Source organism: Cololabis saira, chromosome 6, assembly GCF_033807715.1.
Source record: "Cololabis saira isolate AMF1-May2022 chromosome 6, fColSai1.1, whole genome shotgun sequence".
Lineage (NCBI taxonomy): Eukaryota > Metazoa > Chordata > Actinopteri > Beloniformes > Belonidae > Cololabis > Cololabis saira.
This window is the reverse complement of record NC_084592.1, coordinates 12,228,514-12,243,028: the sequence shown is the minus strand read 5'-3', so window position 1 is coordinate 12,243,028 and position 14,515 is coordinate 12,228,514. Positions and strand designations below refer to the sequence as shown.

The following is a 14,515-nucleotide window of genomic DNA, read 5'->3' as shown; positions in this document are numbered from 1 at the left end:
GCGTTTTTTTATTTTTTTTTAATACACGACAAATAAAAACAAATAGACATACAAACAGAGAAGCACAGAAAACAAAACAAAGCGTAACAGAATAACACATGAGAACTCAAAGTACTGTCGTTGTGCAATTGGCATATTAGAGTTGGATTTAGGTTCTACTTGAGAAAAGATAAATAAAAAGGGGGGGATAAATAAGCGATAATCCATCCTAGACACAGACATTACATACAGGACTGTCTCAGAAAATTAGAATATTGTGATAAAGTTCTTTATTTTCTGTAATGAAATTAAAAAAAACAAAAATGTCATACATTCTGGATTCATTACAAATCAACTGAAATATTGCAAGCCTTTAATTATTTCAATATTGCTGATTATGGTTTACAGTTTAAGATTAAGATTCCCAGAATATTCAAATGTTTTGAGATAGGATATTTGAGTTTTCTTAAGCTGTAAGTCCTGATCAGCAATATTAAAATAATAAAAGGCTTGCAATATTTCACTTGATTTGTAATTAATCCAGAATGTATGACATTTTTGTTTTTGTAATTGCATTACAGAAAATCACAATATTCTAATTTTTACGAGACAGTCCTGTATATACAAAAATACACATACATGCAAACACACTCATTCACTCGGGGAGGGGAGGGGGTATATTCTGCTCACAGTTTTTTTAATTAGTCCTCAGGTTCTGAGTGAGTGAATGTGGTCAACAAAAGGTTGCCAAGTTTTGTTAAAGGCTTCCAAGGAACCCCGACGGGAGAACTTAATCTTCTCGAGTTTAATGCAGTATAGGATTTCATGTATCCATCTATTGTGCATAGGGGGAAGCATATGCATCCATTTGAGGAGGATGAGCCTTCTAGCAAGTAAAGTTGTGAAGGCTATAACTCGTTTCATAGTGTTAGGCATCCCAGTGTGTCGTGGCACTCCAGAGGGCAGTGAGGGGGTCGGGGTCGATTGTACTACCTAAAACCCTCCTCAGCGTATCAAACAACTCCAACCAAAATAAAGACAATTTCGGACATGACCAAAAAATATGCATGTAATCTGCTGGTGATAGTTTACATCTGTTACAGGAATCAGCCCTATCTGGGTAAATCTTTGCTAATCTTGCATTGGTGTAGTGGCTCCTGTGTAGGATTTTCCATTGAAGTAAACAGTGTCTTGCACATATAGAACTTTTTATTGGTTTTGATTTTACATTTAAACAAACAAACAGTCAAACAATCAACATGAAGACCTATAAATCTGTACAAAAGTATCAAGGGGAAAGTAAAAGCGTACATAAGGGGACTGGTAAACACCTCCAGAAAAAAAAAGAAAAAAGTGAATACATAAAAAACTGAAGTCCGGTCTTATGGTAGAGACATATGTAATCCATTTTTTTCCAATTATCAATAAATACCTCTTTTTGTGTTCTTAAATTAAAAGTAATTCTTTCCATTACTTAGATGCTGTAATATCAATCCATTCATCTACACCAGGCACCTCCCTCTCCAGCCATTTCTTCGTTATTGATTTCTTACAAGCCACCAGTAATATTCTCAGTAAATATTTATCTTTGTTCCTCCATTCCAGTTCCTCTAGATCCATCAAATCTAACAAATTAAAGCAAATAGTTATTTTTGTTGAAAACACAGTCTCAAGAATTTGATGTACTCGCAACCAAAATGGGGTAACAACAGGGCAACACCAGAATATATGATAGTGATAGTGACCTCTTTGCTTCCGCAACATCTCCAACATTCTGTCTGATTGGAATATGGAGTGATATTTGATATGGAGTGCAAAAATAGCGGATGCCATTTTTAATTTTACTATCATCTTAAAGAAAAATTCTCTTAATAGTAAATAAAATACATCTATGCCAAAAAAGGCATCTTCAGGATCAAAATGGTCTTAGTAGTACCAAATGCAAAGATTGTCTTGTTGCATATTTTTCTACAGGTTAGATAATATCTAAATTAAAATAGTTTAGAAATGACTGGCACACAAGTCCATGATAACACATATAAAATGACCCACAGAAAATATTACTTTTTTATTTGAACTGTTTATTATGTATTTCAATTAAAAACAGTACCGAATAAATGTACTCAAGCATAGCTGAAGTATGTCCTGGCTGTTTTTTTTTAGTGTCTTACAGTTCTTAGTATTCACCCATGTGCAGCACTTTGTTTCAGCTGTGGTTGTTTTAAGTGATTTATAAATAAAGCTGGGCTGGAGTGGTATTGCATGGTATTGCATGGTATTGCATGGTATTGCATGGTATTGCATGGTATTGCATGGTACGGCACAGTACGGGATGGTATGGTATGTGATGGTGCATTAAGTTGCTTTCCACTATTTGGTTGTTGCTCAGTGTAAAGCTATGTCCATAGAGGATACTGCTGGCAAAATTAATAAGAGATTATTTGCAAAACATTGACATTGAGACAATCACTGGAATCGCGTAGATTTTTTTGATTATTTTTTTATTTATTATGTAACTCTCAATGTGATTTCTGCACCTGTAGACATGTACGGTATTTTGCCGCACTCGTAAGCAAACTGCTCCTGATAACTCAGGTTTAAAGGGTTTCTTCTCCAGACTACGTGTTTTAGATCTTTCCGCCGATGTTCAATCAGGAATCATGGAAGGCCACTTCAGGATAATTCAGAGATAAGAGAGATAAGATAATCCTTTATTACTCCCTCAATGGGGAAACTCACATGTTAGCAGCAATACACTTAACACACACATGCAGGGAAGGGGGTTAAAAAGTAAAAAGTAAAAAATATATATAATTACAAGATATAGACAGTATACATTGTGACAGTTGTTCTGAGTCAACAGTTGTTCTGAGTCAATTTTGATCATTTCTGTGTGTTTTAGAACATTATCCTGTCTAAGGACCCAGACGATGCTCCTCTTTGCTTTCTATGGTCCATATTGAGTGGAATGAACACTCATGTTGTTAGTTAAGATACATTTTTGTTCAACACGCCAGTATGGTCAAGTCATTTTCAATCTAGGGGTACCAGCTAATATGTCTAGTTTTGTTGTTTATGAATTCCTTGTCATTCTGTTAAACTAAAATAAAAAGCAGGGTCTGATATTCATTGGTCAGTTTTTTGTAAATTAACATTTACCATTACTTTTGTCAGTTTCGAATAATTTCAGAGCCCATCGTGGGGATTTCTTTCTCCTGTAGAACTGCCACCATCTTTAAAAGAAAATTAGAGGAATATCACGTTACAATGTAAAATGTAAATGTTCTAACAATATATTTTTTAAATTTGGAAATTATTATTATTATTACAATATACCTTTCATGTTTGAAAAAATACATCATAAGGTTTTTACAATAGCTATACATATTTATCACATTACGAAAAAAAATTTGTTCTTACAATATCATATTCTTATTATAATAATGTGATCATATATTGTACAAACGTGAAAGGTTTTTCGTTATGACTTGATAAACATGTTTATTATAATAACCTGATATCATATTGTTTAAACATGAAAAACAATATTGTAATTACGTTATAACATATTGTACAAACTTAAAAAATATATTGTTTATACAATACATTTTCAGGTTATATCGTGATAATGACTGTATTTTTCTTTCACTGAGGTGGCAGCTCTACCTTTAGTACATTTGTCCATGTGGACTATACATGAAGTATGGTTTAGTTAAATTTGCGCTTTTATTTTGACATCCAGGAGGTTTCCCTGTTACCTACTGCAGTCTTTACAGCTGGGCAGCTTCAACCAAACTAATCAGAGCTAAACAGGGGGGTTGCCAGATGTCGACTGTTTTCAAGGCAGTGGAAAGCTGGCATCCATATAAACAACATAAAACTAGCTCAAAGGTACTGATATACATGTTTTCTATAATAGAATAGAACCTATGACCAAACTGTGCCCAGCAGTTTTGCAGCAGATATACTTGGATCTATTACAGTTGTAGAGAAACATTCTTTTTTTTTTTTAGTTCGTTTTATTTATCATTTTACTAAAAGTCACATATTCTGTGCAGTGTCAGTGTGTTCATGCTTGTATTTCAGGGCCATGTCAGTTACCCGTTGCAGCCTTAGCTATATTTGTCTGACAGCTGTGATTTATTTTAAGAATATTTTTTAAATCATGTGATGAGAAAATGAAGAATAATTATAACCAACTTCTCAAAAAAGCAGTGTCTGCTAAGTTTTGTCTTTGTTCCTCGTTCATTAGCTCACTCACATCAGATCTATTTTAATTCCAACCCTCTGAAGGCTTATGGGACTAAGTAAGGAAGTCAAATCTACACCTACTCCCATGCATTTTATTGTAATCAAGGACAGTTATTTGTGAGCTGAAAGAATACTTTTGGGTAATTCAGAGATATTTTTCATGCCCAGTGTTACACAACAAGATTAGGTTTTCTGCTGAAAAAAACACATGACCGCTATCTGAGGAATTACTGAGAGCTTTCTGGGTCAGCCGGGTTTTCAGTATGGGACCACCTGGGATCAGAATGGCTGTTGAAGAAATAGCTGTGGGATCACGTCTACTACCTGTCCGTGGTCTCTCGCTCAATGGTTAAAGGTTTGAGCTGAATCTATCAAAGTTTGTGTAAATCCATTTGATAAGAGAGAAGCTGCTGTTCTGAGAAGCAGTTAGAGAGATAGATAGATAGATAGATAGATAGATAGACAGACAGACAGACAGACAGACAGACAGACAGACAGACAGACAGACAGACAGACAGACAGACAGATAGATAGATAGATAGATAGATAGATAGATAGATAGATAGATAGATAGATAGATAGATAGATAGATAGATAGATAGATAGATAGATAGATAGATAGATAGATAGATAGATAGATAGATAGATAGATAGATAGATAGATAACAATGACAACATGACAATGTTATGTTGTAAATAAAGTTTCCATGGTGCATTAAGTGCAAAATCATTTCTGACAAGGAGAAAAAAATTCCCTAAAGCTTTGCCTCAAACTGTTATAATTTAAAGAAAAACCATATCTATATGATCTAAGAATATTAAGTTGGGGTAGCAATCATTGTTGCATACTGTATTGTTAATATTTGTATGGGAATGAAGAAATGTATGTGTACTAAGAGGAAAACAAATTACATTGCTTTTAGCTTTTCAGTGGGTGAAAGAAGCATAACCATTAACACACTAGAGTCTTTAAGAAGCAGTCTGGGGATGTTACTCTCTAAAAATACAGCAAACATTTTGTTGATTTAATATGATGGGGCGTACAGATGGTGGATAAAGGTGCAAATGAGTGCCATTAAAAGCATTTCAGTCAACTTATAGACTGAAAAGGTCAAACAGGAAGTTAAAGAAAATTGGCAAAGATTGTGGGAAAAAGAAAGAAAGGTGCAGAGGCTTTGCAAAATTCAAAAGAACATAGGAGAAGTAAATAGCACAGGAAGAAAGAGGAGGAAAGAAACAATTATATCAAGGCTTAGATTTAACAGAACCCTTAAATCCTCTAAAACAAACTACTTAAAAAGCTCATTATCCATGACAGGGAAGCATAGGGATAAATGCGATTAGTTTGTTGGTTGCAGCAGTTGGTTGCATACAGAGGATGTTACATTTACTGCAATAATCATGAGGAAAACAGAACACAATTGATTCAAAAAATAAAAAAACATGAACTGGAGATTCCCCCCCTTCTTGTTTCTAAGGATCCTGGAGCTGCAGCTCTGTGCAGGGAAGGCAGGGATACACCCTGGACAGGTCGCCTGTCAATCATGATGCTAAACTGGAGGGTATTACTAAAGAAAAATAATCACAAGTTAAAAGTTATTCTTATTTTGTTATGCAAGACACACTCGTTTTTTTTTTTATAGCATCACAATCTAGGAGGACAAACTAATTTGTCTGAAGGGATTTAAGGTTTTTTTTAAGCGCTATTCCACATCCGTACCAACAGGGGGCGGTACTGCGCCACATCGTTATCCGCCAGCAGCCAATCAGCGCTCAGCAGAAGGAGAAAGCCGGAGACACTAAACATGGCGGCAACAGCAGAGAAGTCGACGAAGGAGCGATTACTCTCTGTTCTGGATGATTTGGAGGTTTTATCCAGGTAAAGTCCAACTAACATGCTTCCCCTAGCAGTCTAAAGTCCTCCTTTATCTTAGCTGTGTGGTTTTCTGTACCGTGATGGAGGCTGTGTTTGGGTTTACTCAATTAGTCAGAACCAAAGAACACACCGGAGTTTTTACTGTCAGAAAAAAACATCTGGCTCTGTGATTAAACGGCGTTTAAAACTCCTTTAGCTCTATTATAATTTAACCTAACCAGGTAAATGCGAGGCATGGGCTGGAACACGCTGGTCCGCCTCTCTGGAGCACATCTCTCTCCACAAATCAACCTGTTCTGAACTGATGTGTTTCAGGGAGCTGATCGAGATGTTGGCTCTGTCCAGAGGACAGAAACTCCCCCAGCAGGGAGAAGACACGCAGGTAACACACATACATATACACACATATACACATATACACACACATACACACACATACACACACACATACACACATACACACATACATATATATATACACACACACACACACATATACACACACATAATATTATACACATATATAATATACATACACAAACACATACATACACGCACACACACACACACACACATACTTGAAGCTGGAAGAAACCCACTGGGAGTGTAAATGTATGGCACTCATTCATTCAGTCAGATTGCTGTTCAGATTCAGCACAACCTACAGCAGCAATGGTTGAATGAGTCTGGGCTCTCAGAGAAGTACTGTTAGTTAGTTAATATTTATTTCGGTCAATCACAAGCATGATTGACTGGAGGACAATAATAGTTTATTTTCTTTCTTTTTTTTCTGCCTTCTCAATTCTGATTTTCAAAAATTATTTTCTTTCTACATATTACATTGAAGCCCAAGGAACTTTTATTTTTGCATGACCATTTAACTGCAAGAAAAGTTTGTCCATTTGAACTTTGAATTTTCTCCTAATGGACAGATGGGGACATAAATCTAAAAACCATGGGGATTTCAGGTTCAGGAATCAAGTTATTTGTTCAAAGGCCAACAGAAAAGGAATAGGAGTATATGATAATTTATGTGACAGATCAACCCTTTTTCTCCTTTTTACTCATCCCTTCACCTCTATCTCTGTGGTGACGTTAGTGAAGGACGAGTCTTTGTTACTGTGGCATCACCACACGCTCAGCAGGGTTTTGGGTTAAGTTTGATGTCTCAAGGGTTTTGGTGGTTGTTACTTCATGGTTTAATTTCACAAAAAAATTAGGCAGGTGACGGTGGTCATCTTCAACTCTCTAGCAGTCTCCACAACATCAGATCTCTGAGTTGCTGTGCAGCCGTAAGAACTTATGTGGTTCAATTTTAACTCTTCATAAAAGGATTTCAAATTGTCAACATCCATGGTGTGAGTTTCCTTTCAAACGGTGCATAAATCTGATTGTTTGAAATGTGTGTCCCCTCCAACATCACACAATGAATCCAGTTTTTTTCATTATACATCTGGCATGTAAGTAGATGGCTGAAGTTGTGTAAATTTTGAAACTTCAGTTTCTTAATTCTTAAGTTAAGAGACACAGCTAGATTGCATATTTGGCTTGTCCAAGGCTAAATGGATTACAGAAGGCCTATTTATGTATATATGTTCAGGGCATGGTGGACTGTTTTTTTTTCTTCTACTTTGTTTACTGCCTCATTGAGTTGACTATGAGATATGAATATGTTTTGTTTTTAAAGGTCCTGGAGCTCCTGGTGCAGAGGGACGGTGAGTTTCAGGAGCTGATGGAAGTGGCCCAGCAGCAGGGAAAGGTTCACGAGGAGATGCAGCAGCTGGAAAAGGAGGTGGAGAAAAGAGACAGCGACATCCAGCAGCTCCAGAAACAGCTGAAGGAAGCCGAACACATCCTGGTGAGGCCACTTGCTGTATAATTTCTTCTCGCACCATCATTCTTATCGGTATTTCTGTTGCCATTGTAAAACTCTGGGTGGTGTCAGTCAATAAAACACTTACATTCGATGAAAGTTAAACTGAAGTCATGGCCGGTTAGCTTATTGTGGAAGTGCTTTAAAGAAGTTAACTATTACAGAACTAAACAATATCCATGGAACAGGATCGGCCTTTCCATACTTAAATAAAACACAACACAGCATAGTATACATGGGGAAACGTGTTTTCAAGACCCAAAATACTCAAGTTTGGTTTCAAAGAAATGTAAAAAATGGATAGTGTAGTACAGGGGACATAAAAAGAGTAATCATGGGTTGTATTGAGTTTTTTGAAGTCAATAAGATGATTAATAAGGTATTTCTCTCTTAAATGGTACGACTGTTAAACCTATGGGAAGAGACGGCGAACAGCTTTTTGTTTTAAAGACAATCAAATCCAGAAAACTGCGGTATTTTTGATTTCTAGACCAGCTGTCAACTGTAAACTGGAAGTGCACAACAGTTAAGTTTAATTGTAATGAGTAAACAACAATGCAACTCAAAGCAGTTGGAGGGAAATATGAAATGGCAACTGTTAAATGTGAAAATCAAAACTGTATCCAGCTGTAATTACCACACAAAACAGGACAATCAATGTATTTTTGGTTCATACACCTTTTGCTTTATTGGATAATAAATATTTGAACGCAAAGATAAAAATACTCTGCAAATCTAAAAGTGTGCAACACCACTACAAAGAGGTCGGTCCATGTCTTTTACTTTACCAATATCATTGATCAGTCAGGTTTTGTTGCATATGACCACTGAGTTCCAGTTTGATCAAACCTCACTTCAGCAATACTCTGAGGTATAATCTTTATAACTCTCACTAAACTGGACAGTATTTGGACTGACTGTTGCATGTTTGTGACTGTGACTTCTTTGTGTGAATTGGTTTTAATTGTTTTTTTTTTCCCCTCTCAAGGCCACTGCAGTTTACCAGGCAAAAGAGAAGCTTAAATCCATTGATAAAGCCAGGAAAGGTAAGCCAACATGTGTATTCAACACATTGCTGAATTGAAATGTGTCATTTATCTTTTATTATTGTTAAAGATCATGGCTATTTTAAGGTCACGCCTCTTCCAATCAGACAAATGTTTTTCCCTACATTTAAGAGATAAGCTCCCTGTTTCCCTGTCATTACTTCCAGCCGGGCTTTTCTGAATATTGAGACTGTTGGCTCTGGTTGTTTTACGTCAAACCAAGTTGATTTTATTCTTTTCTCTTTGCAGGAAGCATCTCATCAGAAGAAATTATTAAGTACGCTCACAGAATCAGTGCCAGTAACGCTGTGTGTGCGCCGCTCAACTGGGTGCCAGGTATGAACCCGTGCATGAACCGTAGCTCCTGCTGACTGACGGCAGAGGTCTGGTTTTACTTTAACTGTTAACAAAAATGTTAATCCCAGGAGATCCACGGAGACCGTATCCCACGGACCTGGAAATGCGCAGCGGGATGCTGGGACACATGGCCAACCTGCCGACCAACGGCGTGAACGGACATCTGCCAGGGGACGCTCTGGCTGCTGGGAGGTTACCAGGTCAGTTCACCTGGAAGCTTAAAGGACTACAGCAACGTTTTAATAAAACTGTCTTTAGAGTTTAGCAACATGAACAAATATTTAATTTAAATTAGTCCGATCAGGTGATCAGAAATCGGGCCTGATCACGTTGTTTGAAATTGGACGTTGCATCCTGATCAGGGGTTGGATATGTGTTTTATCCTCATTATTTTGATCAGTGCATCAAACAAGACTATTGAAAAAATGTTAACCGGTGTACCAACAAGCAACGGGTCCACGTCATTTTGTCACTTCAATCACCAACATTTTATTCTCGGAGGTGTATAATCCAGGTGCCATAAAGTGAAAATCCAGTCCAGCAGTTGTTCCAACCAAATACTAAACCAGCTCCTCTGCAGGTAGATGGTTGGTCCTTAGTGAAAACACCTGTTCTAAATGTACAGGCTGATCCAGAAACAAGACAGGGTTTTTACTTTATGGCACCTGGATTATAAACCTCTGTTTATTCTTCAAGCCAGAAAAGGACAGTAAGAAGTAAGAGTCTAAAAAGCACATTACTGGCCTTAGTTTATGACACTGTTGCACTTTTATTTGCTTATTTGTTTACAGACCTGCTGGATATTTTAAGTTGAGCTGCTCTTTTTATTTAATTCAAATTTATGTTTAAATTTGCACTATTATTACTTGATTGTTGAAGCTACCTCAAAGAGAACTGTGCTAAATGATAAAATAAGGTTAATAAAATAAAAATGGGGGAAAACCTGGATTTGTTTATTTTGGATTTGTTAATTTTTTAAATGTGTTACGAAAGTCGAAAGATCGGGACTCTGTATTAGCAGATGCTCAAAATCAAATGACTCAAATCGGGACATACCTATTTTAAATTTAGAACACTGTAAGAGATTTTTTTTGTCTTTAACATCCATACTAAGATTTCAAACTGTCTAGGTCTTGATAATTAATTGCTTTGCAGTTCATGTTGTTCCTGCAAATGCTATGTAACAAAATGTGTAATTATACAGTAGTCAACATTTAAAGTGGGTAAAAACACAGTTGCATGTTATGCCAGAATTGTGAACAATATCCACTCTTTGGAAAACTTTAATGAAATGTTTCGATCCACTTCAGACGTTTACTACTGTATATGAAAAAAGCTGTAAATTCAAATGTGTCTCTAATCAGTGAGGAAGAAGAGCGCTAGGATAGATTTTTGTAGGTGTTAGTATATTTACCTATGCAGAAATTTAATTTAATTTTAACTTTTTCTCTTGGTGATGATTGAGACTGACATGCGAAAATAACATTGTGTAGTTCTCAACCAATCAAATGTAAATCACAGCAAGCCCCACCCATATGGTGCTACTTCTCTCAAATATACCCAGTTTTTTATTTAGCTCCTGCTTTCCTTCAAAAGAAATCAAAAAAGGACTTGTTTCCTGGGGAAAGTTAATCTAGCAAAGAGTTGATACTCTACATTTAACATGAACTTTCTGTTCATCTCCTCAGACATCCTGACGCCTCACTACCCCTGGCAGTCTTCAGACGTCTCCGTGGGGATGTTACCTCCTCACCACGGCAACGACTTTGGCCTGGAGCCCCCAGGCCACAACAAGGAGAACGAGGACGATGTTGAGGCCATGTCGACGGATTCCTCCAGCAGCAGTAGCGACTCGGACTGAAACATGGGAGGACTGTTTGTGTGTTTAACAGAGAGGTCACTGTTGAGCAGCATCTGAGCGTCACATAGACATTTCCTCAGGACACACTCATGGACAAAATCCATCTCTTCTGTCGAAGGCCTCGACTCATCTTCTGCAGAGAGTTTTCACCCTACTTTAGTCGTGCAAGAGGAGAAATGCATTTCTGTGGATTTGATTATCTTGGTTTCAGTCAATGGTGTTCGTAATATTTACAATTTAAATTCCCCCCCAAAATCTGGTTCTGCACTTCAGTTTACACACGACAAAACCATTATCTCGGTCACTGATGGCTCTGCTTGGTCAGACACCTGTGCTGTGCCGTTTTACTTTGGCATCTTGTCACTTGTACCCTTGATTTGACTGTAGCCACTGGCTTAACTTTTTTGTGCTGTTACGAATCCAGAATTACAAATATAAATGATTATAGGAACAGTGAAGGGAAAGAGGCCGTGCTGCTGTGCTAAATTGTAAAGGCTGTGCATTCAAGGACTCCTTAAGACCATAAAAATCAGATGCAGTATATCTACAGTTTGCTTGTATGTTTGGAACAGGACACTGTTTCTTAGATTTTTGAGCATCAAATCTTCATGTTCGCATACATTCTTTTCATTTAACATTTATTTAACTGATAAAACAATCTTTTCTTCACTATCATATTTAAAAACAAATTGATTGAATAATTGGAAAGTTTAATAGTAAAGATTAAGATGTAGAAAAAAATGCAACCAAATACAAATACGCTTGATTGAAAAGACAATAAATGACATGCTGTATAAGTAGATTCAGGATAAACGTGCTCTTTGATGACCCAAGTATTTAACTGCACGTTTTGAGTTGTTTTTTTGTTTTCATGTGATGTAACCAGGATATTTGTGTTTAAGTCATTGGATAATAACTGGCTAAAATGCTGTGTAAATAAGATTGTACATATTGAACCTTGTAAATAAGCACCTTTTTGAATAATAAAAAGAAAAAGCCTTAATGTTTGTTTGCTTGCTTATTTATTTTTATGGTTACCTAGGTGTATTATTCACCTTTGAAACAGAGGTCAGCGTGTTCCCAGAGACCCCGACTTAAATGGAAATGACTTGCTGACCATCACATATGACATACAGAAAAAACATCTGAGAAAGTTAAAGAAAAGGTATTTTTATGGTGGTGCCAGAAGTATATTTTTATAGATGTGTAAAACTTGATAAAGTTCCCTGTAAAATATGAAAGTTGTCCGTCAAAAGTCCTTTTTTTTTTTTTTAAAGGAAATGTATATATATATTTAAAAATCTGTAACAATTTAAGCAACATGTCAAGTGGGGTGAATTTCAACAGTATGTTTGCTTATAATGTGATGTCATGTTATTTAGTCATCTTGCGTGAGTTGTAGAGCATCAGCACCATCCTGGTCCAGCCTCTTAGTTTCCATATGAGGTGTTTTCAACTGCAGCTCAATAACACAGAGAAGTGGATGATGATGTTGAACTCACGATAAATGTTTCCATCCATCAGCTGAGATCAGATATGTGTGGCGACTGCACTACCGCTATTTCTACGCTATTGGTGGATTGACTCCAGTGCTTTTAAGGATTTACACAACTAGTCCCAAAGTCCTCTGACAAAATAACCAGCCTCCAACACCTCCCTCCACCTCAGAAAAGTCTAATGAATAGTAAATGTTACTGATTTAAGTTGTACTTAATTAGCAGTAAATGAACCAGCAGCTGTAAGTCTGAGCCTTATCAGGCTGATCCAGCTGAGCTTCCTGCTGCAGTTACTGTCTGCAACCACAGGGAGATGCTAAGGAGGAAGAGGAGGAGAGTGAGTCTGCAGAGGAGATGGAAAGGAAATGTCTGAAGATTGCAACCTAATAAAGGTCAAGCAACCTGAACATAAGCTGTCATATTCAAGATTGGGTGTCTCTGGACTGGAGCGACTACTGCAGAGCGGGTGTTTTGTTGGTTGGTTTGTTTTCATCTACTGGAAAGAGAGCTGAGGCTGAGCTGTGTCATCTTTGCAGCTTTTTCATCTCTTTGTTAACAAGATTATTATTCAACCAGGATAAACGACTGGTAATTGGGGGATGAGCAAAACGACCCCTAAAATGGAGGAGTGAATAAGGATCTCTTTTGTTCCAATCCATCCACATACTGTACATCTTTGTTCTTGATGGAGGGTCGGCTCCGTGAAATAATTGATCCTGTTCCGTCAAGTTTGGTCCAAACTCAAGTGCTATTATCAACTACAGTCTAGTTTCACAAAATAGTCTGTAAGAAATCATTTCAGCTGAATTTAAAGTTAAACTTTAACTCTTGAACTTTTTCCCAAGTCCTAGTTTTTTTTTATTCCCATCATCTTGGAAACCACTTTGACTGCAGAATTCAGTAACTCTTACTTCCACCCAACCATGACTGACTTGTGGAAGCAATAATTAGTGAAAAAGCCCATATCCAACATCCAATATTTTTCCACATGGTTACACACCATTCATATGAGAGCGAGAGACTTATACTCGTTATAACTTCATCCAGTCCAAAATTAATGTTGATCACCCTGGACTGTTATCCAATGTGTAGGTTAACCCGTTTTGGAAGTTATTAATCTAAAAAACATCATTCCCACATGTTTTTGTGTTGTTCATCTCCACATTTCTGGAAAGACATATCTAATACGTTCTCAGTAGTACGAGGGACAGGAATTGATCAAGACTCATCCACTTATATTTAATTTCAGTAACATCTTCCATCTGCGTATATTAGAAAAAATGTCCTTGCAGGACACGTCTTAAAGAGTCTTTGATAATTGTTATTTCAGATTTTCCATCAGCCTCTTATTTAATTTGTGTTTATTGCAAATTGTCTGATAATTACGCTGACAGCAGCTTGAAGGCATGAGCTAAGTTTTTTTAATTGAATTTGAATGCTTAGCTCGTGTAATAACATGGTTACTTTGTCCATCTCCAGAAAGTTTCCAGATGTTGCAAAAGTGAATTACATAATGATTACTGGCACTTTTCAGATGTGTATTTTTCCTTTTTTTTTTTTTTTTGTTTTGTCCTTCGTTTTACTAACTAGATGGTGCAACACGGGCCAAATATCAAAACAATTTTGGGCTCAGATGGATTTGTGAGACAGGACATTGGCAGACGACCATACCTTCTCAGAGGCTCTTTGATCCAGATGCAGTAACACAGCTGTACAAAACAGTACAGCACCTCAATTACAGGTCTTCCTGACAAAAAAAAATGATGTGGTCAACAG

At 36.9% G+C, this 14,515-nt stretch overlaps 1 protein-coding gene across 1 annotated transcript; it reads left to right on the top strand.

Moving 5' to 3' along the window:
* The first annotated feature begins 5,033 nt into the window (after positions 1-5,033).
* On the top strand, positions 5,034-12,236 carry med4 (mediator complex subunit 4). The gene is made up of 7 exons (XM_061724392.1): positions 5,034-6,109; positions 6,422-6,488; positions 7,794-7,964; positions 8,968-9,025; positions 9,275-9,361; positions 9,451-9,582; positions 11,071-12,236. Exons 1-7 carry the CDS (start codon positions 6,036-6,038, stop codon positions 11,241-11,243), a joined length of 762 nt encoding a protein of 253 aa, XP_061580376.1. The 5' UTR covers positions 5,034-6,035; the 3' UTR covers positions 11,244-12,236.
* Positions 12,237-14,515: the final 2,279 nt, after the last annotated feature.